Source organism: Anopheles stephensi, chromosome 3 (assembly GCF_013141755.1).
Source record: "Anopheles stephensi strain Indian chromosome 3, UCI_ANSTEP_V1.0, whole genome shotgun sequence".
Classification (NCBI taxonomy): domain Eukaryota; kingdom Metazoa; phylum Arthropoda; class Insecta; order Diptera; family Culicidae; genus Anopheles; species Anopheles stephensi.
The window spans coordinates 4305428-4333316 of NC_050203.1; the positions used below are offsets into that span (position 1 = coordinate 4305428).

The window sequence follows — 27889 nt, forward strand, 5'->3', positions numbered from 1 at the left end:
GATCTGCTATGTGACGGATGGCCACCGGAGTGCATTGTGCGTGTGTGTGTGTGTGTGCGAATGTGTTGTAAAGTGTAAAATTGAACGAGCAAATTGTCCGACGAGCCAGCTTTTCTCCATTTGCCAGCGATCAGAAACGTGGTGCTAGTTTCAGTTCTTGAAGAGCAGCTAGTTCTTGGATGCGAACCCGAAGAATCTATCTAGTCCAGCCGGACTGCGCGAACTGTGCACGGGGTCGTGTGGCATGACGAAATAGCGAAGCTCGTGCTCGAAGAAGATATTTCTGTACATCAGTCGGCTTGAGTTCCGCGACTGTAATCCAGCCACCCGCCACCATCCGGACACAGCTTCCCTCCTGGCGGACGCAAAGTGTGCATACGTGTGTCTGTGATTTTCCGGTGTCGTCATCAGATTGAAGTGGATGTGGTTATTTTTTCATCAACTTCTTCTTCCTTAGCGCTGTCATTTGGCAATTTTCGAAAAACATATTGACCACAGCTGCCTACCCGTGCCGTGGGGGAAAATTCTAGACAGTGACGGGAACCCTTGGATACACACGGTGGTTCCAAGTGAGAGAGAGTGAGTACAAAAAGACCAACAGTTGGTTGTTGACGGCGACGGGTTTCGGGTGGTTCTGTTTGCGTTTCGTGAGGCATTAAGAAGATCAGCAGGCCGTTACCATGCCACCGTCCTACTGCTCCGTGAAGGGTTGTACCAACAGCCGGAGCCCTTACTGCAGCCTGTACTGCTTTCCGAAGGATGTTGTCATGTAAGTAGCGCATTATCCCAAATATGACACAAACTCCTAGATACCCTCCGTGACTGGATCCCGACACTGTCTAACCGCAAATACTGCCATAGCAACAGCTCCAAGTGCTTTGCGAGGAAAGTTGCCAGGAACTGGCGTACAGTTTTTTGGATCGATAAGCAACCGTTGACTGCTAAGAGCTGAGTGGAGCAAAGCTTCATCATCCCACACAGCGTCATGACCGTGGCTGAGTTTCTTGAGCGTTTCGTCGTAAGATGGCCAAGGTTTTTAGTCAGAATCTGGGTACAGCGGGAAGTTTTCCGTTTCACTGTCGTTGGCTTGGATGAAGTCGTGGAACTGTCCCGGGTTCTTAGCTGAAGAGGATGGGATTTCTACTTATTGGCAGAACGATGTTCCAAAACTCGCAGTTCTGTTATGAATTCTGAAAAAAAAAAACAACTTCATATCTGCTCCTCCATAGTTACTACGGCAACCAAGGTACCTTGGATCAGTTTTCCCATTTTCCAGTGTATTGGTCGTTTGACTGAAAAAGAAGAAGAACTGGAACTCGTTTTAGGCGGAAAAACGGTCCCCCATAAAACGCCATGACTGCCCCTGATGGTGAGTAATCGCCGAGAACTTAAATGGTAGCATCCGTTGAATCTGTACGAGCATAGCAACAAGCGTGAAAGCGTGTGGAGTCTTTCCCGCTCCGACTGCAAGTGATTTGCCGGACTTTTCACCTCCGTTTTTGCGAGGAGGGCGGTGGCACGAAAGTCAAAGCGCGGGGGAACCCATTTCACCGCCAAGGAATCCATTTTAGTCGAGGGGTTCTTGGTAAAGTTTCCTCCAACGCGCTGGTTGGTCGGTCCGATGGCCGCCGTCGTCATCATCTTCGAGGTTTTTCGGGATGAAAACTGGGCCGTAGCTTACTCGGAGGGGTTGGAAAAGTTTTTTTCGCCTCACTTCTTGACTTGCACATCCCCTTCCTTCATTTCTGCCCGGTGTTACAAAAACGTCTTCTGCCAGGGGTCGGCTAACGCATCGGGGATGCTCTTTGGTGGGCAGAAGGACATCCGAGTCTGGGGTACGACGTCCGAGAGGTGGCGGGAAGAGTGAACTGTGATACGCGTGTGTTGGTGGAGATTTTTTGTTTTGCCGTATCCTTGTTACTCTCCACGAAATAGCTGTTTTGATAGCCAGAAGGGCATATTCCTGGGCCGAGAAGGAAGGATGCTAGCCAGGAATGCTGGGCGCAGGAACTGGCGGGTGGATGGGTGCTGCTATCGATCGATATTTAGGGTCAGAGCTTGTTCGCAGATATTTGGCTCTCGGGTCGAGTTCACGGTAGGGAACGCATATTCAAACCCCCGGGAAGTTCTCGTCCGTGATTTATCGATTGACGTGTTCCAGGATCTGTTCCAGGGGGTGGCCATATTACGTGTGTTTAAAGGGAAATGGCTGGATTGCGGGAAAGGTATGGACGATGGTTCATCGAATGGAGATGCGCTTTTCGACATTACATCGCCAAGAGGTGACAAGGAACGCTACACTTTAATCGCGCAAAAGCTGCGTCCAGGTAACGTGATGAAATCCATCTCATTAGCTGGAAGAAGGGCTGTGCACGATTCGTTTTAAAAAGCTGATTGGAACTAGGAATTTGGCGAGAAAATACGGTTGAATATCGAAGCTTCTTTGCCAGAACCTCATGCAACAATTTTGCCCGAGCTAAAGCGTTGGGAACTGTATCCAAATGCTGATAGCTACCAATTGGTCAGAATCGAAACTAGTTTATGCTTTAAACTAGTTATGGATTCGGTTGTTTGTAAAGATTTTGGATATTTGTTCAACTCTCCAAAGGCGGAGAAGCAATAGTTTTTAAAAAGCCTTCAATTTTACCCAAACGTTTGTCGATACCAAATTTTCCCAATGTGAGCACGTTTTCCATGCTTTTGCTGGCGAATTAAAGACAGACCGCCGTACGCACACACCGCACGTTGAGACTGTTGTAGGGTTTCATGGCATAAACAATCCGCCGTGTAAATGTATCTTAAGGATGCGAGTAAAGATTTCTCTCTCTCATTTTTTGCTCTCCCTCTAGCTTCTCTCGCGGGCATTTTCTTACACAGCGCAGGGTTTACACATCGGAAAATGATCACAATTTGCTTGCTTTTATTGTTATAAAAACTATAGTTTCACTCTATTGCTAAGTAGTGGAAAGTTGACTTAATATTTTGAAACATTTTCATCACATCTTCCCTCTTTAAAGTAATTATTTTCAATAAGTTCGTAATTTTGTTTCGATAGGTTGCTCTCCCCTGGAAATCACATTGTTCTCTCACTCTCTTTTGCATTTTCTCTCTCACAAACGAGATGCGATCCGTGCTCAAAACAACCGCCGTGGTAAAGTGGTCAATTCTAAGTGAGACCCCACCGGGAACGCGCGTGTCTTTGCTCGGTTGTCGTATCCGGTCCGGTACCCGTGGTTCACGTGTTTGTTTATTTCCCTTATCGGCGGTTCGCTTTCATGCGTTCGTGCGTGCGTGCGTGCGTGTCTGGCTGCCTACCGAGTGCATCCACTGTGGGAAAAAGCTACGATTCTTTGTGTGCGTGTTTCTTGTGTACGTAAGATTTGCCGGAGCTGGCTGAGTGCCGCTCCTGTTGGAGTATCCTTCTTTGTCCATTGCGTTCTTACCGTGTACAGCTATGTGCGAATATGTGTGTGTGTATGTGCGTGCATTATCCGGCCAATACTTAAACGATTAGTGGTATTGTTATTGTTATCGATATCGGTCGATGAAACACTCCCCCTCTCTCACACACACACACACACGAATACACACCCGGTCAAACGGTCAGTCCCATTTGATCTGCCCGTGTCATCCATCCACCTAACCCCTCCGCATTATCCGTTCCACGAATTACCCTTTTAAAGGGAATTTGTCCTCCAACTGGAAATCAAAATCCCGGGCGACCGTCATCCCGGGCATCCCAGCGGTTATGTTCGTGTGCGTGTGTGTATGTGCCTCCATGTGGAAAGGAATTAATGCGAAGCGAAAAAAAAAATCATTCCATCCATCCATCCCATTGAACGAGACCGTGGCTTTGTGTGTTTGTGTACCGGAAACCGCAGCACACTCGGGTCGGTATTTGGAACCCCCTGTTTCGGAGCTGAGAACAAACGGGTGGAGAGGGGGGGGGGGGGAGTGGGAGGTGGAACCTATGTGCTGTGTGGGTACCGAGTGCGTGTGCTTTGTTCCGGTGTGGAGTGTGGCGGGACAGGCGAGAAGGGAAGCAAAAAAGGGAAATCTGCTCACCCTCGGCCATTTATCGTTGAACTGGGCACTAACGCACGAACACAGCACGCGGCCGAGCAGCAGCAGCAGCAGCAGCAGTCCCATCGCCATTGTGTCACACGACCGCACCTCCCGCCCTGTGCCCTTTTTCTCTGAATCTGCCTCACTCTCTCGCTCTGCCCGGTTGGAAGTACGGGGTGACCTAGGGACGCGGGAGTTTGGCGTCACATCCATCTCGGAAGGTGTATGTGTGTGTATTTTTTTTTCCTACCCATACCCTGGTTGAACCTTCCAGAGTATATCTCCCCTTGCTGGAGGGAAGACAAAGGAAGGTGAGGACACGCAACGGGTGTCTTCCACGATTTGGTGTGGAGATCCGGTTCATCGCGGGCCTACAACGCCTGACGACGTGCTTCCGACTACGAGAATCTGTGCGAGAGAGAGAGAGAGCGAGTCGGAAGGAATCTTTAAGGGGAGGGAAGCGGGGGATTGTTGCTGATAGGTGGTGGGGAGCAGGGAAGAAGCTCACGAGATGTAGATAGAGCTGTGCTGCCCGGCCGCCATTCGTGTGTCGTGTCTTGCCTCCTGACGTTACTAAGGACGCGCGGCATACGTAGCCGTACATCACCCGGTGCACAAGTGTGTGAGTCAGCAGAGCTTTGTTTTGGTTTGGCACTAATCGGCTCAGTGCTCGTATGTTCCTCATTTACAGCAGATTCCATCTTCCGAAAGTGATCAATAAAGTGCGCGGGTGATATCGAAACGTCACACTTGCTTGCCAGAGGCTGCGTTATCTTTCGTCACCTGGACGCGAGTGCAAGTGTCCAAGTGGTAGTTGTGTGTTTTTGTTGGTGTGTGTGTGTGTACGTGTGTAGATAAGCAGCGCGGAGATGGGAAAAATCTCCGGAAGTCACTGTCTCGTCCTTGGCTGCCGCAATCGGCAGCTGCTGAACCAGGCCAACACACGCTCCTATTTCCGCTTTCCGCGAGATGCCGACCTGTAAGTAGTACCAAGTAGTGCAGGCTCTCTTATCAGGCTTCTTTAACTGATTCCACGGGTGTAAGGTTTTTGGATCTAATCTAGGATAAACTGGAAGTCCTAGCAGGTTGTTGCTTTAAATGAGCAAAACGATATAATACCTAGAATCTGCAGTCTCAGCAGTCTATAATAACTAATACGACCGGATGCGTCAGCGAGTCCCAAGCCCAACGCCACACTCTGTGATGGCCGGATGTGAGTTTTTCTTCATTCCTTTTTGCTGGCCTGGAACACACTCTTCCAGCCACACATCGGTTGGCAGCCGACTGCCCTTGCCCTGGGTCCACAGAATGGTTAACTTTCCACCTGGCATGGCAGAGACAGTGTTGCCGATGTTGCCCTGGATATAAGGAAGGTAGAGTCGTGCCGGCATTAGCCGCCAGTCCAATACCACTGAAACCCAAAAAATAAAGCGATGAATCGTTCGGGAGTCCTTACCCGCGTCTATGGCGACCCAAGCAGGTCGAGGGATTCGCCAAAGTCCCCGTACCACACCGATGCAAGCGAACGGTGTGGCGAACGACACACGCAACAACTGGCACGCAACGCGTGAAGGAAGCGCTGAAGGAAGAAACGGGATCCCGAACGATGATCCTGCGGCCTGCGGGCTGTGCGAAGAAAGCGAAGAACGCAAGGAAAATGTAGGGGACGACGCCTCCCGGACGTCGAGGAAAGCCAAATACCGAGGGGGAAAAAAGGGCGCAAGGCAAAGATGCGCGGACGGGACAGGACGGGCTGGCGGCGCTGGCTGGCGAAACGAGCGAAAGGAAGTTGGAAAAAGGACCATCTGCCATCATCAGCAGCAGCACCATCGACGTCGCGCCGACGTTTCTGTCGGCCGGCATGGGCATTGGAACTTGGGACTTGGAGAGTTCCTCCCTCTCTTCCACCAAAAGGGCCGCAAAAGCCAGGGGTTTGCCGAGCCGTTTTGCTCTGGTGCTGCTGCTGCTGCTGCTGCTGATGTTACCGTACCGTCGCTCTGCTCTTTGGCGTTTTTGGACCGACATCCACACACACACACACACACACACACACACAGGGCCACACGCGCTTACAAAAACTCGTAGCTTGGAAAGGGAAGAGCCCGAATACCCGAGTTATACGTCCATTCCGTCCGTCCCTGGGTGTGTATGCGCGCCGCGCGCATCGTTTGGGTCACCTTCATCGGCATCGGTTTGGGTTTTTGGGCTTTTCTCGGGGATTTTTTTTTTGGCCTTAGTCGTCCGGGGTGTATATTCGAGCGTCCCCGTCACGACGTCACCTCGTGTCGGATCCCATTTCTTATACCCGGTGCAGCTCGTGATGATGAAACCCATCGACGGCGGGTACACGAGGCCTTGGGAATGCTTTCCCGTGGAGTTGAGCTTGTGTGTGTGTTCCGGTGGCCATCATTGGATTTCGAGGGGTGAAATGCCCAGCTCGCTTTGTGTCTCTCTCCCTCGCAATCGCTCTCTCCTGCTCGGACGAACGGACGCTCATCGTGTTCCTTCAATTTATACGCCGGCAGCTGGCGTGGCAAAGTTGTCGATATGCTCCGCTTCGTCGCGTGGGACGGCCGGGGTGTAATCGAGGCCTGTCCTGTCCGTCGGTTTCCCTTCCGAGCGGTTCGCTACGGGCGGTTTCGATACTAACCATCAACCGTTGGCCCCCCGTCAGAGCATGGTGGTGGTGGTGGACGAAATCCTTCCCTTTTTGATTTTTTTGCTGGCCACGGCCGGTGCAAGAAACTCTCGATGATTGAACGACGATTTGGGAGTTCCCATGGTACGTAGGGGCCATGCCGGGGGACCGAACCCATTACGAAGAGCGAAAGATCCTTTTTGGGATTGAAAGGTAATATTTGCTTAGTTTTCGGGGAAAGTTAGCTTCTAATTTTGTCTTTGCGAAATTCTGGGAAAACCGAATGATTTTAGATGAATTTGAATTTTTTGTAGGCTTTTTGTGCTAAAGAAGTATCACCTGAACTTCAATATGCCGAATTTCCCAAGGTTTCGCCTACCGACATTCGTCCAGAGCGATACTCCCAACCCCACTTTCGATCGATCGCTTCTAGAATGATCGGACGACCGTTTGGGGGCGGATTCGCTTGGATTCTCAGTTTACATCGCCTCGCCGGTACTGGAACGCCTCCCGGAGGATGTAGTGACAGGTGTGGAACAGGATCACCATTTGCCCCAAAAACCTTGCCGAGCTGCTGGTGCTGTTGCCTCTGCATGGCATGTTCCAATGTGGCAGCTGAGCGAACAAAAGGAAGAAAAAATACACACACACACACACAGACACATGATCATGCATAAAAAAGAAACAAAATCCCCAACTGTGTGCTTGCGTGGATAAAACCAACCGACCGGACGAACTTGGCTGGTCGGTTGCTAGCTGCGCCACTAGCTCGCTGGTGGTACTCTGCTGCTGCTGCTGCTGGGCTGCGCTAGTGTTAGTAGCCGTTCGATGGTGATGATCACTGCCAGCCAACTTCCTTCCCTTCCTCCCGTGCGCGAACCCCTCCCCCTCCCCCCCCTCCACCCGCACCCGATCTGCGCTACCGTAGCAAGTGACCGACCGACCGACCGACAGACCGCCATTGGCATCATCATCATCCATCGCAACTGCTGTGGCGCGCGATCGCACGAGAGTGTCGCGATGTGTGTTTGAACATCACTGGCGCTGGTGTGTTGGTGTTCATCCGGCATTTGGCATGATGATGGTGATGATGATGGTCTCTCTCCGGTTGTGCGCGGCACTGGCTCTTGGTGTTGTTGCACGCGCATCCGCTACACAGCGGCGCTCCACAAAACCCGCAGCAGCAGTGGAAGAGTAGAGAGGGGGTAAGGGGTGCTCATCCTCCACGCCGAGTTTCCTTTCATCGCGGCAGCTGACGGACAGAACGGCGGGCTTTATGGTAGGTGGTTTTTCCCAATCAACGCAATGTTTTCGCTTTCGGTTCGGTCGGGACCGCAGGAACTTGCTGATGATGCTGACGCCGACGATGATGATGATGGTGGTGTGCCGCATCACCAGCAGCGCGACAAATGACACGGACAAATGAGCGGGTCGGCAGGGTTGGGGCTGGCCGGTAGAGTGGAAGGGCAGGCAGGCAGGGCAGTCGACGGTGAGCGGCACCACCATCACGAAACGCGCTCCGGTTCGCTCGAATCGAACTCGAGAATCCACATCCATTCGTAATCGCCCGCCCGTCCAGCCACTTTCCCCACGGTCGCCGCCGTCCGCCTGCATCATCAGTAGCTGATATCACGCGTTTAACACACCCCCGTCTGCTTCCAACTCCAGCGCGCCCGCTCCATCGCTTCAAGTGGATCTGGCAGCAGCAGCAGCAGCAATAGCGGCAGCAGTGCCTCACAAACAACCAGCTAACCACACATTCCCAAGTTCGCTGCGCCGGCTCTCGATCGAGCTGTTGTGGTGTTGTTGTTGGTCGCTTGCCAACTCCGACCGCCGCTGTGCGCAAGCGAGCGAGCAAGGGAGAGAGAGAGAGAGAGAGCCCGAGAAAGAGATGCCATCCAGTGCGTGTGCAGTACAGTCACAAAGCCGTCGTTCCATAGCTCCAGCTCCCGAGTTTGTGGACTCGGTAGACAAGGGAAACCAGTGGGGCAGGCAGCACGTTTTGGAGCCATCGCCATCGGCGAAAAAAAAAAAAACTTTACGAGGGTGCCCTACTGGCACTACCAACTCAATACATGTGTATGTGTGTGTGTGTGGCGAGTACACAACGTCGGTTAGGAACTCCCCGGCGAGAAGCCCCACGAGGGTAGAGGTGCTTTTGGGCGGAAGCACTGGGCAAGAGAGGAAACAGCAGTGGGGCAGCTGCAAGGGCGATCAGTACACCAACACGACACCGCGTACGAGAGACTGATGGTGGGTCCGCGGAAGCGAGGGTGAGGGGGAGGAGGAGGCGGTGGGCTTTGGGGAAACGGTTTTGCCCCAGTGCAGCAGTTAAGTACACGCGTGCTCACGTGTGGTGGGGGAAGTGGAAAAAACTTACCGGAGGAGGAGTCGCTTGTCCACGCAGTGCTCCCATCAACGGTGGTCCTCACATGATGACTTCTGACCATGTGCCCGTGGCAAGGCCATCGGGCATATCGCGGGCTTCAGCGCACCTTTGCTGGGTGGCCTAGCTAATCGAGGAAATTGGATGAGATCTCCGCGTATCTCCAAAACTACATCAGAATATGTTGACCAGATGACCTCTTTTTGGGGCGATCGTCATATGGGTCCAATCTTCACACTTGGACCGTACCGTGTGCCTGATCCGGTTGGTTGTACCCTGGCCGACCGTATCAGCAATGCACGGTGCGTTATCACGTACCCGCACGGTTTGATTGTGTGTCATCCGGCCAACGAGAAAAAAAAATACTCCAAAACATGCCTGGAGCTGCTTCAGCCAGCTCTCTGGGTCTCGTGATGCGCAGCGGTGAGCTCTGGACGTGCGAAACCGACTTTCTTATCGGGATCGATGGTGGGGTATTGAGCGGCGCGCATTGCGAAAGTCATGTCACTTCCTGGAAAAGCTTTCGATCTTTATCGCAGCCATGCAATTCTTGAAACGCGGGGCCAATTTTTTCCTCTATCTTCCAGGGTTACTATTTTTGGACGACTAGCTAGGGATAGATGGGTTGAATCATGAGGTAGAATTTTCACCCCCAAAAGGGGTTGTAACTCGCCTTACTTTTTGTTACAAATTCCTCCCTTCCTAGGGATAGATTGGGAAAGGTTAGTCTTCCCGGCTCGTAAAATCAATTATCCCAAAGTACCTGATCACCTAATATACCCGCACATCCGACAGCCGCTCTGTGTGTGTGTGTGTGAGCCTCCCGCAGATGGTCATTATCGCTACCGCCTGACACAAAGGTATAGCTTTCCAACGAGGAAACCCAACCTGCCAAAATGCGGACAGTTTTATGTGCCAAAGATTCATTGGTGGTACGTGCCGAGTTGAGCGTTTGCCAATTGCTATGCCCCTTTGATTGCCAGCAGTGCCACTCCACCCCGTCCGTCGGCAGATGACTCACACGCGCGCGCCTATCCCACGCGCCCGGGCGAGTTTGACCATTCGAAGCATTGTGGACCCATCGAGTTTTAAAGGCGTTTAAGCACAAGCTCAGGGAACCGTCGATCTGTCGATCGGTGATTAATAGTTAGCATATGGGGGAGCACTCATATGCTTCTTCCCTGTGCTTCCTCCATTTTGTAGAAGGAGGCTCTTACAAAATGGGGTGCTTAATCGCACAGGCTTGTTGTTAGTTATCGCGAGCTTTTCGTGGAAACGGTCCCACAACCCGCCGGCTAAGGGTTAAGGTCTGGGACAGGGAGCTAGGGCTCTGTGTTGTAAATTTCAATTGACTGGTAAAACTGCAGAATCTCTGGCATACAGTGTTGTGAGTTGAGTCACATTTCCAACAAACCAACAGTGTCCTCCGATAAGCGTTATCGCTGGAATTTTGAGTTCAAAATCGAATTCTGCAATTTTTGAGATCGATCATTGGAGGTTAAACGTAGCAAAATTCATCTGGTAATGCCCAAGGTATCTTCCCGACTGCCATGACCCAACTGGAGTAATTAATGTTAAGAAAGCTCTCCGGACAAAACAAACACAGGCACCACTTTTCCTTGTACATTCCCTTTCGACTACTACGCTAAAGGAGGCCCTAGGGACGAAAACCGGCCAAGAGGCACCCATTAAACTCCAGCTGCCTGGTGCGCTGGAATACATGGGCAACACTGACAGGTGTTGCGAGTCCAGCCCCTTTACGCTGTTTTGTGTTGGACGCTCTCGTCGGGCACACCAGGCCTCTGGGGGAGGTAAGGAAACCCAACGACTTGCCTGCGACGTGCCCTTTCGGTGTGTGTGTGTGTGTGTGTGTGTGATGAAGCCCCGGTAAGACGATGGCTGGTTTGCCAGCTGGCAGGCATCGATGAGACCCTTCCTTTCGACTTATTGCTGCTGCTGTTGCTGGTGGTGCCGAAAATTGGAGGAAAAACCGACCGAACAGGGCGACATATGTCGTCCAACTCCAGATATGCTTGTTCCTGATACCAGTTGACTGGCCCTTAAAGTTTGATATTTGGTGCACGCAGGACTTCTTCTCCCTGTGGATTTTTTCCCCTGTCTTTTTTTGGAGTACAGCAGTCCTACTTCAACCTTCTGGGAGCTTTGTGAGTAGGGGTCGGTTTGGGGAGTTTTATACCTAGGTACTTATGCCGTGTTCGCTGGGAGTCCTGCAGGCGTACCCGAGAGACTTGGCCCTGACTGGTGCCGAGATCCGAGTGGAGGGAGTCCAACAGTAATCAACGAAGCATAAGAGCGGGCAGCAATCAGAAGCTGGCGTGCTGCTGGCTGGCTTTAACGACAGAAGGAGAGTTTCTCCACGGGCTATGCAATGACGACAGCTGCTCGGCTTCCTTCTGCGTTCCTGCGTGTGTTTGTGTGTGCGTCCTGCGTACTACATGCCCAATGGGAGAGAGAACGTTCGGAAGGGGGCCAGCATGAAAGATGATGATGCACCGGACGCATCGCACCGGGGGCATCAGAAGTTCGGAAGAAGGAAGACGAAAATGAAGAACCATCACGCCGAAAAAAAAACAAATCGAGTCACGGGGTAGGATGGGACAGAGGGTGAGATCTGTAGTGCGCGCATGTGTGTGGTGCAACCGATCGAGGAGGATCGGCAAAAGAAGAACGGTAAGCACACAAGATCGCCACGAGTAAAATGAAACCTTCATCCACAACTACCCTGGCTGCTGCTGTTGCTGCTCTGTGTCCCGCCACCTTTCTCACCAACACCGTTGGACACACTGCGATGGGTCGCGAACGGCTCGGCTGGCTTGCTGTGTCCTTCATCGATTCCGTGGCACACAACGACAGCACAGCTTGCATCTTGGGGAGCCTTTTTTTTGTTGATGGGTGTGTAGAGAAGGTACTCGAAAGGAACCTTGAACTGTTGGGCTGGAATTCGCAAGCCAAAGGTCTCGTTGGTTGGTGCCGGGGTTTAGAAGATCTTCACCCCGCTTTTTGAAGACCATAACCTTAATGGTGGGCTATTTTGTTGAGGGGCTTGTATTTTGTTGTGTTTGAGATCTTCCAAAGTTCGGGGAAGATTTGTTCTGGAGCACCTCGTCGGTGGTGGATGCAGTTGGTGATATAGGTCACATCGAGCTGACTCAAGCCGTGTGTTCCGATGACAGAGGGTACACATTGTACGTCCCCGTCACGAGTCGTACATACATCATCGCCCGCATCGAGGGGGCGCTGGGCGTTCCAACGATTTTTCTTATCGGTCGCCAGGTCCGAACGTTCCCGGACGCGCGCGCTAGCAATCGCTGCCGTCTGTGTATGTGAGCTTATTTCCCCGCGTTGGCCACCCTTCCCCCTCTCTGCCCCGGCACACAACGTCCGGTGAGTTATATCTCTACGGTACGGTGCGCGGTGTAAGGTCCGGCAAATGGCGGCGACAGCAAGTCGACGGTGTGCACGGCCCGTAATCGCCTGTTCGAACCGACCTGTGTCCCCTTTCCTTTGCTCCGGCGCTCTGCCGTGTGTGGGAGAGAAGAAGCCACAATGCGCCGCCACACAGCGCACAGCCGACCAACCCAACCATGGCCCACCGTTCCCGCACCTCCCCTACAACCCAGATCCCAGTGTGGGGTGGCATGTACGGGGTTGTACCCCAAACGAGCGAGCAACCCTGCGACCCTGGTGGTGTCGCGGTTGGTTTCGGTCTTTCGGTCGGTCGTTCGGTTTCTCGGTGTGGCATTCTTTTTCTTCGGCCCGTTGCCGCCCCCTTCGTCCCGCTGCCCAACACCGAGTCGACGACCCAGCCCACCCTTGTCGCTGTGTAACATCATTGGCAAACTGTGCTGTGCAGCAGGCAAGCAGACCCAGCGGAGAGCCGACGTCCGTCATCGTCGGTCATTGTGCCCCATTCCGAGCAATCACAACCACACCAACCTCCAATTCCTCCAACTCTATCGCACCACCACTTCCAGCTTTACCCCGCGGTGATCGAGAAGAGCGTTTGCTCGTGCGTAGTAGTACTGCTACTACTTGTCGGTGGCCCGGCCGTGTGGTGTGCGCTGTTTGGCGTCATTGTCGCGCGCGCACTCGTCGCTAGCCAAAGCAAAATCAGCCAAACCCCTCTGGGTGACGAGCCCGAGAGCGGTCGCCACACTAGTGCCTGGCGAGCTGGCGAGCGCGCGCTCCCCTGTATGTGTGTGTGTGTGTGATGTTGGATTTTTTCATTGGCGATGATTACGACATTCTTTGCTACCAACTCTCGGCGACACGAGCCAATGCCGAGATCCCTGGCTGGGTAGTAATCACGCCAGGGCCCGCGCCCGACCTCGAACCAACTTGACAGAGTGCGCACACCGGGCAGGTTTCCTGCTCGTCGTCGCCCTCAGCCCGCGCGCGGACGGATGCGGCACGGCGCAGTTCTGGGATGCGCGCACTCACCTAAGCTGGCCTTTTAGTAGCAGGCACGGGTAGCTCGCTGGAATCTGGGGAGTTACCGTACAACTGCTAATTGCTTATCGACCCACACTCCAAGCTCGGCCCTTTACCTTCCTCATCCAGAAGGCGTACAAACCAAATATACCCGGGACCAATCAAGACAACAAGCTTTAGATTAGATTTTTGGAGACATTGGGAGGGCCTTTGCCATACTTTCTACTACTCATCCCGCACGTGATACTAACCATGTTTTTACTCCTTTCTTCTCATCTCTCTCTCTCTCTCTCTCTCTCTCTCCCCCTATATCCACCGCAAAATGCAGCTGCAAGAAGTGGGTCGACTTTTGCAACCGTCCGGAGCTCTACAAAAAGTACGACGAGAACGGGCCCGAATATCTGTATAAAAGTTCCCGCATCTGCTCGGACCACTTTCAGCCGACGGATTTCAACAATGCCAATCTCTTCAGCCAAGGGTAAGTTTTCCACAGTCGCCAGCATCTCGGAATTGGAAGGGTGTTGTCTTCGGCTCGCCGTTTGGGAGGGAATCCTTGGCGATGGGTGGAGTTGAGAACCGGAGGGATGCTGGCCGGCCTGTACCGGAGGTAGCGAGCGGCGGTAAGCAAGCGCTGAGGACATTGCCGAGAAGAGGGATCGATCCAGGCAGCGGGGAACTTTGGTGTTTTTTGGAAAACCTTTTTTTTCGGTTTTGGGTGTACAAGATTGGACTTTGTGAGCGTTTTTTTTGTCTCTCGTGTTAGCTGTCTCCTTCGCGCGCACGATGCTCGCTCGCACACACGCTCCGCACGGGACCGGATTTGGTGTGGAACGATTACCGAAAGCGCTTGTACGGGCAATACGGCGCGCGACCGTACGAGAGGGACCGGACCTCCGATGACCGGACGCGGTTGGTAACGCTAATGACGATGACGGTGACGATGATGATGCGTTGGACCTTTGGACCGTTCGGGGCCGAGCGCTTTCTGATCGGTCCACAAAAACCGAGAAGGACGGTATTGCGCACATCTCGGCTCGGTTGCCCTCCGGATCTTTCTGGGCATTTGCTTGCACGGCTTACCCACCCGGGTTGTGTGCGTGTTTGTGTGTGTGTGTGTGCGTTGTTGGCTCGGGGGTTTCTTATTTTACTGCTTGCCAGCGCGCTATATTCCGGCCTGGCGATCAAAATCCGATGGCCTTCTCGTGCGGGCAGGCGATTGCTTTGGGGCTTTTGGTCGAGTTGGCAGAAATTCTCAAACCCGCTCTATTCCTTATGGTTTGAGTGTCGTTTGGGAACCTTTTTTTTTGTTGCTTCTCTAGTCCACCAAAAATCAGTTTGGGGCTCAAAACCCGGCGAGTGATAAAAGAGGTCCCCCGAGCCGCCGACCCAGCGGTTTACTCCCGATCGCCACCCGATGTTATTGCGCCAGTAAGGAACCTTCCAACTTTTTTTTGTACAGCTCTCTACCTCCGTACGTGGTTGAGTGTTTATTTATTTGCTGGCTGACCAGTGTCTTCTTACGCTGCTGAGGTGGAAAAAAACCACCGCGAAGGGTATTCGGAGGAGAGACTGGTTTCTTTTTGCTCATCTTCCTCGGGAGATATGCACGCACACACACACACACACCTCCTCGATGTCCACAAAAAAGACAGTGGACAAGGTGTGCTCTGGTGGCTGGTGGCCCCGACATATCCTAGCGTCCGAGAAGACGAATAAAGTACACCGTCGATCGGTCGGTCGTCGCAAAAATCGTCGCCCTCCCCAATGCATGTCCGAGAATCCGCGTGGACGTGGACACCACACTACTCATCATTATCTGCCGGGGATGGATGGATCTGCAAAGCAGGACGCACCAGTCTCAGTTCCCCAAACACACCAAAGTCACACCGAGCAGATCGGTGGATGTGTGTCGTCGTTGTCGTCTTCTTCCTCGCTGCCGGGTCGCATTTGCTGATGTTGACGTCGTCATCTCCGCCGGGCGTAACGCGCGCTTACACCGCGCAGCGAGCGATCAGCGGCGGTGCGGTAGTGCCTAAAAAAAGAAGAAAATGTTCAGACACAAAAAAATCTCGCACACACACACACACGCGGTGAGGCACAAGTTATCGACAGCCCAGGGGAGGAGATTGGGGGTGGTGGGAGAAGGAGCACCTGACCAACCTCAAAAACGAAACTCGCGCTGCTGCTGCTGCTGCTGGCTGGCATGCTCTGAGCGAGGTGTTAAGCGGCACAAGAATCAAGAGATTGCGAGCGGGAAAGAGATCGCGCACCGGTAAGCGTCAACCCGCTTCCTCCCGAATGAAAATAACTTACCCCCGAGGTTGGCACCGGATCATTGGCGATATGTTCCATCGGTCGCAAGCTCCAACAACGCGGGGTTTTTGTCGTAAAATGAGCTGTGTGTTGGGAACGAATTTGGAGGCACTGCGCGACCGACCGCCCGACCGGACCCGACCAAAACCGTTGACGACGGAGGAGAACTTAATGGTAATCGATTTCCTTGACTCCTGCCTGAACCCTCCCCGGCACCGAGAGGAGTTGTCTGCTCCGGGTGCGTCTTTACCGTGGTACCGTGGGGTTTGCCCAAAAGGTGAGGGTTTCGCCCGGTGAGAGACTAATTTACTCGACCTTACCCGTGCGGGAAGGCCCAAAATGTGAGCCCGGGGTTGTGGAAAGTTTTTATCCCTACGAAATTGGGGAAGAAGTGCCTTGTGGTCCCTTTTTTTGCGGATCTTCGGTTTTGGGAGTTGAAGTTAACCTTCCTGAGCTTGTCGGGGGCTCATTGCACGATGCTGAAAGGGAGGGTTCAGCACCCACGCGCCATCTTATGGACGCTGAATTTCTTGGGGATGAAACTTTTTGCCATCCTTGTTCTGCCCTCCCCCAGTAGGAGGCGTAGATCGGGCATCGGACAGTCATCAGTTTTTCGTGCCGAAACCCTTCTTCCCACCCCGAAAACACAGCGTTTTGACAGCGTTTGTGTCCTCTCCCTTGCGTCAATGTCAATTCGTTTGCTGTGTCCTCCCCCCCGTGTGTCAGCGGCTGGCTCCGTTCTCTTGAACGCATCCGTAAAGGCGAAACCCCAGTTCCAAACTCCAGCTACCTGTACCGCACAAGGCTTACCGGCACGACTACACGGACACGGACAACGGGCACAACGGACCCGGCTGGCCTCGAACTGCTCGGGCCCCGCTGCTCGAGCAGAAGCGTGAGCGAAGAATTGAAGGTTGGTTGGCTGGTTGGCACCGGTTTCGCTTCGGTTCTTCCAACATGGCTGTAATACCCTTTGGACGGACTGGTTCCTTTACCTGTGCGTGTGCCTCTCGCGCTCTCCGTCTCTTTCGGCGGTTCGGCTTAATGGCCTCCGTGCTTTACAACACCGCACAGCCAGGCTGGCAGGGCTCGAATCGATACCGAAAACTGTGTGACAGACGGGCAAAGATGTACACGGGCCTGTATTAGATCGGTCACCTGGTCGTTGCTGCTTTTTGGGTTTCGGTTGTTTCGGGAACAGCGTTTGTCGTGTTCGCACATTGTTCGCCCCTTCGAGCCGAGGTTGAGTTGGCGGCCTGTGTCCTCTATCTAACATTCACGCATCTCGGTGTCCCATCCTTGGTATTCCTCCTTGGGCGTTTTTTGCCGGATGGTTTCCCTTCAACTTTTTTGCACTATCTGTTAGTCCCGGTAAGTCGATTATTGAGGATCCGGGAGATACATTTTTGGTAAAGGGAGATGAGAAGAAAAAAAGCATAAAAGTTGATAATTCCACTGCGACGTATCCTAACGATGTTTTTTCTGCTCTTCCTTCGTTTCTTTTTTGCCCTGCGCAACCACTCCGAAATGACCTCGCTGGGATGATGATGTCCTTTATCTCGTGATGGATGCCGCGGACACACAAAAAAAAAACCCTCATAAACCCAAACCCGGAATGGAAACGCGTTGCTGCTGCCAACTGACGTCATGGAACGAACTTCGGCGTCCTTCTGCCTGTCCGTCACGTCCTCAATCGCGCATCCGCGTGATGGGTTCCTAAATGTGGCACGAACGCTCATTAACACCTTGCGTGGTTCTCGCCTGCCGCTTTGGAACGCTTCTCATTGTTGGACCACAACCCGTGGCAGGCTCAAGAAAGGCTCAATTCCCTCGGTAAACCCAGCGACCAGCGATTCGAAACCAAATGTCGGCAATGGAGGCGGTGCTGGAGGAGGAGGCAGTGGAAGCAGCAATGGTGCTGGCTCACCGATCGACGAGAAGCTCCTATCGGCGGCCGTGGCGGCGGCGATCCCGAATCTACACTCCAACCTGTCGCTGATGATGGCGGCTGCCGTGGCTGCCGCCGCCCAGAACCAATCCCACAACGCTAACCAGCTGCTCGCCCTACCGACCAACCTGAAACGGTCCGCTTCGTCCATGAGCGGGGGCAGTATGGTCGCCACCAGTCAGGCAACCTCGGGCGGTCAAGCTACCACCACGACGACGACGCCCGTTTCATCAAAGCGCAACAGGGCGGTACCGCCACTGGCTGCACCTACCGGCGCACTTGCCAACCTCATCCAGCGCCAGCAGCAGATTAAGGAGCAGCAGATGAAGGAACAGCAGCGGAAAGCGGCCGCGCTTGCTGTCGGTGGACTTGTCAACGGGCAGGTGTCCATCACGCCGGCCATCTTCGGTTCCGGTACGTCGCCGAACAGCAACAGCAATGGTGGAGCGATCTCGCTCGTAACAACGAAAAAGTCCAGTGCCAACAGTCACAGCAACAACAACAACAACAACAACAACGTGAGCAATCACAACCACAACCACAACCATGGCAAGCTGAACAGCAGTGGGCGAGGGCGTTTGGAGCAGCAGCATCGGGACCATAGCGAGTATGGGCTGAACATGGTCGATATGGACATGACCGGCGGAGGTAGGTTTCCCACCAGTACCAGTAGACTAGTAGCGTGATTTGTTATCTTACTGCTGTTCCGAGTATCATGTGCAAGTGCATCGGAACGATTCTTGGAATGGCTATTACGGTTGCCTAGACCGTTGCGGGATCGGCGGAAATCGAAGCCCGTAGCCTACGCGCTTCAAGGAAATAGTTGCTACTATGTTTGTAAGATATCTTTCGGAGGACCAGCTTATAGCATACAAATGTGAAGCTAGTGAGAATTAATGAACCCAATCAGTCAGAGGCTTCTCCTCCCCGACCGAGGCTCTCCTAGATAACTGTCCATATTACGTACTACATATGGCTGGCTTTCGGTTCCGATCGACTTAACGACCGGTGTCACCATCAAGGTCAAGCGATAGAGATATGTGTGTGCCGCGTTTCAGAGCCACATCGCATCTCACCTGTGCTACGCTCCAAACAACACACAGCGGAGCCACTAATGAAGCTGGGCGACCGTTACCAATACCACCACCACTACTCCGAGTTCCCGGACACTCCGAAGATCACGAAAAACAGCCTGTGCCTGCCTGGTGGAAGAAGATCTTGGCAGCTTCGTTGCTTCTTTTTTTATTCTCCCTGCTCGGGAAGATATATGACGAGGTCTTCTTTTTCTTCCCACCGACAGTGGAGGAGCTTTACCGCACCAAGTAACTGCGCGGCGATCAGAAGATGTACGCGTTTTTGCACGTTTCTCCTGCTTTACGGCTGTCTCTGTCTCTGTTCAACGGGTAAGGGGGAAACCCAGTGTCGTGTGTGATAATGGTTCCGTGCGTCGAACCATGGCACGGATGATGCGGGGTCGATTGTGACAGACGAAGGGGGGGCACACGGGGTTTAGGACAAAAAAAATGTATTGAAAGCTGTTGGAACTCAAGCTGCTTCTGAGGTGGTGTGTTATAGTGATCGTCACTGTGGTTCTTCTTGGTGAAGAAAGACAGCGGAGAGAGGATCATGGATGGAACTTGTGAATTGAAGCACGACTTTGCACGTCTTGAGATAGATCCGTCCTTTGTCATCTGACAGCTGGGGTTTGTGTCTTGGAGGGCAATTAAAACAGAAGTGACTTCATCTCCGAAATTCTCCACGCTAATGTTGGAACACTGTGAGTCTAGCTAGTTTAACGCAGGCTCTATCCTCTTATCTGAAGTGCAGATCAAGCGCCTCTTGATTAGCTACGACCCGGAGATTCTTGTACTGAACATAGATTTTCCACACTAAACCAACAAATAGTGTATCGCACGCGTCATATAGCTACACCCCAGTAACTGTACCAAGCAATTCCAAGTAAACGAAGTTATCCTGTCAATGGCACTCAAGGCTCCCCCACGCAAACACCTAAGGTCGTGCATGTACACACCACACTCTTTTACTACCAAACCGTTCATTCACAAAAACGTAAAAACATACGCGTGGACGATTGTGTCTAGAGGAGCATAAAAGTGTGTATATAGACCGGCGGATGCGGGCGCCTGGTTCGGGGGTTTCTAATCGCTAACATCTGGCCCGGTGCTTTATTGTTAAAGTGCGCGAGAACGAAAGAGAGTGAGAGTGGTTCTTTTCTGCGCCGTTTTCCCTAGCTTTTCAGCGTACTCTGCTGCCCTGTCTGAATTTTCTCCGCGTGGGGCCATGTGACAAACGACCGACCGGCCGCAGACAGAGGTCGGATAGAAAAGCGCATGGCTGCTGTTGGTGCTGGAGACATTGCCGTTGCTACGAGACGAAGTTGTTCCGTGGTGTGTGCGCAAGTGTTGTCGGAATCCTTATAGCTGAAGGTGGTGATTTAGCTCTGTTCCAACTGTTGCGTTTTGCCATCACGCAGGTTGAAAAGAGATGTACGCGAGTTCGGGAGGAATTTTCCCAAATCGTGTTTCCTACAGTTTACCCACACACAGCCAAACTTCTTTTGGTGTCTGCCTGCGTGGGTTCGATTTTCCAAACAAGAAAGCAAACCATTCATTCAACACGTGGCCGAGGTGGGACGTGTTCTTGATCTTCCATTTTGATTCTGGAGATCCTCAGGATAATAAGTTGCGTTTTAGATAGGATAAGCTTTCCATTTCCTTGCCGTCGAAGCCTTAACCTCTAGGTATGGCGGTGTTCCAAACCCGCGCTTTGTTTTATCAAAACATGACCTACATAAACAACAATGGCTTCCTTCTACAAGTAGTAGCGCGCAGCAGACATTTCGTCCCGCTTTTTTCTACTTTTCTTTTCTCCGCTTTATCTGTCTAGTCCGTGTTGGGTATGGAGCGAAAGGGGGGGAGGGGGGGGGGGAGGGGGGGAGCCCCAGCTCTCGACCCGGGGTGGTGCAGCCCGATCGGAGAGGGAAGGCCACGCATGTGCAATCGCGCGTCTCCTCGACACCCCAAAGTCGGCGATGTGTCGTCGTCGCCATCCAGGCAGATCCCGATTTCGTACCGTAAAGGGGCAAATCGTTGGACTCTCGCTCTCTTTACTCTCTATCTCTCTCTCTCTCTCTCTCTCGTCGTGTTTCCAATTTTCTGCGCCGCTGCATGGTTGTTTGTGTTTCGCGTTCAAAAAACGGTCGGTTGTTAGCTTCGCCGATGATGTTGTATATTACCACACCATATATGTGGTGGACGGTTTTGCATTGCGGTCCGCTTTTACACACGTCCTCCGGTGGGGTGACAAAGAGGTGTCCACCCGTTTGCGAGTGTGTGTGTGTGTGTGTTTGTGCGTCATCTCCTGATGAGGCTTCCTTCTTACCGCGGTTGTGTTGGAAGTCGCTGTACCGCCGTCGCTGTTTCGGTCGGTCAACCAGGGTATGTATGTGAAGGTCACAGCAGCACAGTGGGACTCGTTTTAATCCTCCCACCTGACGCGCATGCAAATGGTGGTGCGACGCACAATGCCAATGGGAAGAGCCGTTGGATACGTACGGGATTTGGCATGGGATGAAAGTTTGAGTTTTCTGCTACTGGAGACCTGAGTTAAAGTCAATGTATGAGTAGGGTCATGGTCCCGTGGCACTGTCCAGACGGACCAACCTTATGTCTTAACTCAGGCTTGAAAAGCTGTGACAAAATGAAGCTGTTAGCAGCTCGTAATAGACTATCTGGAGATAGACTCCTCAGCTTTATTTTCCTGTGATTCTGTCTCAGTGATTCCTTCAGGATGAAAAAGCAACGAAATATAGACGACTTCCAGAAGCTCATAGTACACTATCTGGACCTAGTCCCACCAACCCTCTTTAGCATGGTAACGTTTGCTAATCATAATTTTCGCATCCTTCACACTCGTCTTATCAACGAGGGGGTTCTTCTGGCGATGGCGATTTTTCAGTCACATAACTAGTTTCTTTAATTTGAATGTCTTGCACGTGTTCAGTCGCCAGACGAGGGTGTAATAACCCGGCATAGAACCTCCTGTTTATTATGATTATGCTGCCATGTCTGTACATCAACAGTGTGCGTGTGAAATGAAGTGCGCCACACAGAGCACGTTTCTCTATTGACCTAGTGGACCTGCAGTGGATGGATGGCGAAAAAAAGAAGAAGAAAAGGGGAGCGTAAAGAATGTTTTTGCGAGGAAAAACAAAAGCCGGTAAGGAACGTCATTAGCTAAGCATCGCTTCTCCACATGGTGGGGGGTGGGAAATCGCGCAATCGCGCATTATTGGGGTTTCTCTAAAGTTTATCATATAACTCGATTTACTAAACTTGCTTTGAGCAACACCGCGAGAGAAACAGAGAGAGAGAGAGGGAAGAATGTGTGTTGTGCAAAAATAGAAAATACACACGCACGTGAAACGCAAGTCAAGAACAACACAGCCACAAGCAACAAGCGACCGCCGGTGGTGGCGTTTGCGCAGACAGAACCACGGACACAACATTTGCACACGCACTTTTTCACGCTCTTGTGTTGTGTTAATGCTCTCTCTCCCTCTCACCCCCAAACACACACACACACATGCATTTTATACCACCTGTTAAGGGGTTGATTTTCTCTCGCTCTCTCTCTTCGATGCTCTCGTTACAGACGATACAGCATAAAGAAAATAAAAATAGTTCAAAACAAAACGCCGCATGTGCTCGGTCTTATCAGATGGCAAAACAAAAAGGAGAGCTTACACACACACACACCTACGGGCGGGTCGGTTTAGATAGATACCACCCCCCTGCCTTGCGAGTGTGTATGTGCGTGTCTCTTTGTTGAATGAATGAAAGTGAAGTGTGGCGTCTAAGACGAGACGCGACAACGAACTTCGAAACAGCAACGCCGATTTGCGAAAACCACCCCTTACGCCGATTCGTCGCGTATACAAATGGAATCGCAATATGTGGAGCACGACAAGGATCAGCCAGAGAGAGAGAGAGGGAGGGTCACCCCGTATTTGACACAATGGAATTACGTGTGACGTGTTGGCCACTTGTTTTGACGTGCACTCCATGTTCTTCTCGCTCTCCCTTTCTAAGGCCATGCTGCTGTGTTGTTATGCTGCTGGAATGTTGTGACATACAAAATGCTCGTTCCATCGGCCAACAGTTCAATACACTCTTCGCAAAGGCTGTTTGTTTTTTATTCATCCTTGCTTCCCCATTTTCATCTCCTTCTCTCTCTCTCTCTGATTTGATTTATTGCGATCGCAACATAAAACGAAAATGAAAGTATGCAGTTCTGCGCGTGCCACTTGTATTAATCATCACTTTAAACGCACACACACAAACATCGGTCTTGAAAGAATGTAAGAAAAGCAAAAGCAAAAAACAAAAGCTAAAAGAAAACCGATAGATAGAAGAGACGCGAACAAGTTGTTTTTTGTTTTGATTCGTTGGTTTCTCCCCGCATTTATATTGCAAACCAAGCGCACTTTTGCTATGCTACTCGCGCCTCTTTTACCTACTTTTGCCATTCCCTATGTTCCCTCTACCATCATCATCATTATCATCTTCATCATTCGATGCTTCGCGTGTTTGGTGTGTTTGTTGATCAAGTCTGTCCCGCGATCACGTGCTTTGTTCCGTTTCTGTGCTTACTTTTGTTTTCTATCTCTATTCGTTCTAGTTCTGGATCGTTTTCTTAATGCTTTTTCGTTATTTTTCTTCGCTCTAGTTTGCTTCTTCCTTTTTCTAGTTTTTCTCTTGCTTTTTTCCTGTTCCTCATTTACACTATTCTGTTTTGTTTACTTGCTCGTGTGGTGCAGCTCCTAAACCCTTAAAGTGCACGCAATAGCATAGCAGAAGAGTCACCCATCTCTTGGGGTTCTTGTGGGTATGCGCGGAACACGTGACGTCGTCGTCGGTGGTGGTGGTGCTGCTGTGTGTGCATCGCGTTTCCAAAGAGCCGATGCCTAATAATGCCTTGGCAACTAATCACGATCAAGTCCACGGTCACTCGCCAGCAACGGCAGCAACAACAGCATTAACACGCAAAGAGAACCGGTTTTATTTCTTCGCGCATTTGACCTTGACGGCGTGTGTGTGTGTGTGTGTGTGTGTGGAAGAGGGAGGACATAGAGAAGGAGGAGAAGACATCGCAGCATAACGGAGCGGCAATGTGTTTCCTTTTCAATATTTCCACCCATTGGGATGGTGTGGGGTGTGGAGTGAGTGGGTCGGTTAATTTTAGCCATCAAATGCATACAAACCACCAGCGGACACTCATCCACTCACACACTCATACACCGTCGTGCTGTACTGTGAGGACAAGAGCACGCAGGTCTCGTGGTGCGCGAAATGCATCAGCATGAAAAACATGTTTTTTTCCTATTCCAATCCGCTTCACATCACCGTTTGTCCGCCGATCGTTGAGTGGCGGGTAAACAATAACAGCAAAAAAAGCGAAAACCAGTTCTATTGCGGTGTGTTTATGTGTTTCCTCTTTTTATGCTGAGCAGCTATAGAAAGGGAAGAAAAATGGAGTAAGTTGCATGCCTCTTGGTGCCTTTATTATGTAAGGCGAAGGCTGGTGCTGGTGGTGGTCTTGCCTAGTCGCCTACCGCTCTGGTACGTGGTCACTTCAGTCACGATCCTATTGTGAAGCGGTTCTTGACTGAGGCGCCAACCGATGGTGTGATGAAGCGTGGGAACTGGTGAACCCCGAACTATCCACACCGCAATTTCCCTGTTCCGGTGTTATCACCATCGTCCGTCAGGCCAATCAGTTTGCTATCCGTCACCGCAACATTGTCCACCGAGCGCTTAACCACCACCGAAGGCCCATTGACCTAAGGCGGCGCCCCAGCCGGTTGGGTGGGTTGCTTAGAAGAAAGGGCTTTCCTGCGTGCGTGCGATGTCTTATCGGAAACAATATTCCAGGAACTTGCGGGAGACCTTCACATGGTGGAGGAAAGACACGGTTTGGAAAGATAATAAAAGTGACTATCCAGCCACAGGACCGCACCACCGCCAACGCGAAGTCCGAATTACGTTCGACGTGTGGTCGGGGGACGACATTATCGGTTTATTGACTTTTGGTCTGACTGTGGACTTTGGCACAACTTCTTGGAATGTACCGACGACAAGCGGGACCTTTTCGCGTCAGCAGTGATAACCCTTTCTTCGGTCAAAATGATTTTAATGACTCAGACACACTCTGTGTGGATCGCAAAATATTCGTAATGTCCAGTTCTACGAGTGCCCCCTCACATAAGACAAGCGCATTTTGAGATAAAGTAAGGATTTGATTGGAGATAACAATTCTTAAAACTTCAACATATACTGAGTTCTTTTAATGTGGTCGTCGGTTCTTCTGAAAGGGTTGACTAGTATGAAATGAAAATTGAACGGGGGGATTTACGACTAATTTGCCGTAAAACAATTATCGCTAGAGGCTTAATGCATCTTAACCGTGATCAGATTAATACGTTGCACAGTTTATTCCTATGCTATTTTTAAAAGAAACCATATGATTCCATACTTTCTGAGCAACTATCTGCCGAAAGCGAAGTGACGGAGGGCTCTGTGAGTTATGGGCAGAGTCCCCGAGATTGTTGGAAGTTCTTGGAACCAGCTCGGAGGTCCTCTTTAGAGCCATTGAAGAGCCTCGGAACAGTGATAAGTCGGTAGCGTTTATCAAGATCTTCATCCCATTCAGATTCAGATCTTCAGAATCATTAGTATTTCCCAATCTAATCCACATTCAACTAATATCGCTTCTTGCCGTTTTCTTTTTCCTTCCCCTCGTCCAGAATCGTCCGAAGGTGACTCGAGCTACCAAAACTCGGCCGACGAGGACTTTGCGTACCACCAGAAGCTGAAGGTCGCCAAGGTGGAAGCGGTCATACCACCGTCGCTCAAGTCGCAGCTCACCGTAACGCCGGCGGCCGCCAACAACGTCACCACCATCACCACCTCCACCCCGAACATCAACAACAACAGCATCCACAACGTGAACGCGAACGGGAGCGGCGTGGAGGAGATCAACGTCGACTACAAAGAGAAGTACGAGCAAACGCTCAAGGAGCTGTTCGCCTGTCGGAAGATCGTCAAGAACCAGAACAAAGCGATCCAGCAGCAGCAGGTCGAGATCGATTTCCTCAACCAGCTGCTGAAGGAGAAATGATCCGATGTGGCGGCCGATGGCGGACGGTGCCGGATCGACCAACCTGTGGGTGGGCTCGTGGACGCGGGTGGTTTCCTGTTGGCCTGCTAGGCAGGAAGTCGTGTTGTGACAGTCGGTGGGCAGTGTGATTAGACTAGACAAATTAGGGTTTCCCAAAAGTGGATCCGACACACACAAACACACACACACACACAGTCTTGAGTTACCGTCTCATTATAACGTCTTCGGGTTTCGATAAGTAATAGTGTAATGTAAAATAAAAATGTAAAACACATTCCAACGTCCAATGGGTGGTGTGCGTGACAAGTAGAAGAAGCAAGATACTAGGATTAATCGAGGGATGTGGTGCGGTTTAGGATGGATATGTGGATAGGTGTATAGGTAGGCGAGGGCATTTGCAAAACAAGGGTAAGAAGAACCATGACACACGTTTGGTTCCGACGGGCGAGGTTAGGGTCCAGTGGGGATATATGTGAGTCGCCAACCCGTTTGGTGAATATTAGAAATATGAAACATAATTTAAATTCGTAGTTTGTAAGGATATGGGGAAGATTGTTTTGCAGTGAGCGTGGTCAGTAAGGAGGGTGTGTTTGAAGCTAGCTGGAAGAAGGATGAACCTGCGTGAAATAGACCTGAAAGCGCCAAAAACAGAAGAAACACTCGCCAACAAAAACCACATTGTCAGCAAGGTAAGATACGAACACAATTACAGAGTGAAATACAAATTACCCTATTTTTTTGGAGGTAAAAACAGAGAGAAAGGAATAATACAAACAGATGGAACTTTACAACAACAGAGAGAGGGAGAGGGAAAGAGAGAGGAAAAAAAGCTAGAATAAACGTATTTAGTAAGTTAGCTAAGGCTATATTTTGGGAGAGAGCGCAATGCATGGGAAAGCTGGATTGCTGCTGCAGGGTTTTTCGACGCATACTTTCGGCTTGGTGTAATAATGATATACAAAATACACTATTTAGTAAAACAAGCGCGGTGATGAAAAAACAGTGCAACAGAAAGAGTAGAAAAAAGAGTAGAGACAAGAAAAATATTTAAAAGAAATTTGATTAAAAAAACTCCTTTCTCTCATGAAGGTCGGTTTCGCATACAGTTTTCGATACAGTGAACGTAGCAGTACGGAACAAGCAACTAGACATTACTAGAAGGAAAACTCGACACAGGAATAAAATGGCGCCTTGTTATTAAAATTCAAATTAACTGAAAAGGGGTGGGGACCGGGAGGGGGGAACAAAGAATCTTCTTTATTGTTGTTGGAAAGCCCCTTAAAGAAAATTAAGAAACAGAAAGACTAAAGCATCGTGTGAAAAGGGTGTAAGAGAGTGGGAGGAAGCATTTTTCGTTCGATTTAGTATTTCTATCGGGAGACAAACAAAAAGAAACTGTAGACTGTAAATATTTCCACCCGTTCAGCACGTTTCCAAACTAATCCGTCTCAAACGAATTCAAACGCAACCCGGCACGACACGGAGCAAGGAGGAACAGTGACAGATTTTAGTAGTGTTTTAGAGGTAAAGTAAGTAGTAAAGTGGGTGGTACTGTATGTAGCTAGGAATACAAAACGGGGGCAACGCGGTGCCACGAGTGTTATAAATTGTGAATGGTGAATGTGTTACTATTACAAACAAAAAAGAAAAAGGCCCCGGACCAGACCGTTCTTCTTCACCGACCACCTATTATAAGTACTATTGCTGCTGCAACCACTACTACAACTACAATTACAACAGCTACTACTACTACTACTACTACTACTGGTTCGGTACAATCGAAATAAAAAAGAGTTTGCCATAAAAAAGCGCGTGAAAAAATGGAAATTGCTTTGCCTTGCTCCCCTCCGATTTTTCCTTTCCTCTACGTTTACGTTCGTATCGAAAG

The 27889-nt window shown here is 51.0% G+C and overlaps 1 protein-coding gene across 5 annotated transcripts; it reads left to right on the forward strand.

Annotated features, from left to right (window-relative positions):
* Positions 1 to 443: 443 nt before the first annotated feature.
* LOC118510200 (probable serine/threonine-protein kinase tsuA) lies at positions 444 to 27392 on the forward strand. 5 transcript variants are annotated; one of them, XM_036051734.1, is made up of 5 exons: positions 3159 to 3369; positions 4757 to 5044; positions 13870 to 14019; positions 17663 to 18450; positions 25628 to 27392. In XM_036051734.1, the coding sequence occupies exons 2-5, from the start codon at positions 4935 to 4937 to the stop codon at positions 25999 to 26001; spliced, it is 1422 nt and encodes a 473-aa protein (XP_035907627.1). In that variant the 5' UTR covers positions 3159 to 3369; positions 4757 to 4934; the 3' UTR covers positions 26002 to 27392. The 5 variants fall into 5 exon arrangements, with proteins under 5 accessions (XP_035907630.1, XP_035907625.1, XP_035907627.1 ...); XM_036051736.1 differs by having other exon boundaries at positions 3218 to 3354; XM_036051735.1 differs by having other exon boundaries at positions 3232 to 3369; positions 4760 to 5044.
* Positions 27393 to 27889: the final 497 nt, after the last annotated feature.

Bases quoted from the DNA above. Each gene is read 5' to 3' on its own strand.
- LOC118510200 (XM_036051732.1), top strand. From the start codon at position 3,122: ATGCGATCCGTGCTCAAAACAACCGCCGTGGTAAAGTGGTCAATTCTA. The intron at 14,020-17,662 runs GTAAGTTTTCCA...AACCCGTGGCAG, and splicing joins GCCAATCTCTTCAGCCAAGG to GCTCAAGAAAGGCTCAATTC. The intron at 18,451-25,627 runs GTAGGTTTCCCA...CCCCTCGTCCAG, and splicing joins TATGGACATGACCGGCGGAG to AATCGTCCGAAGGTGACTCG.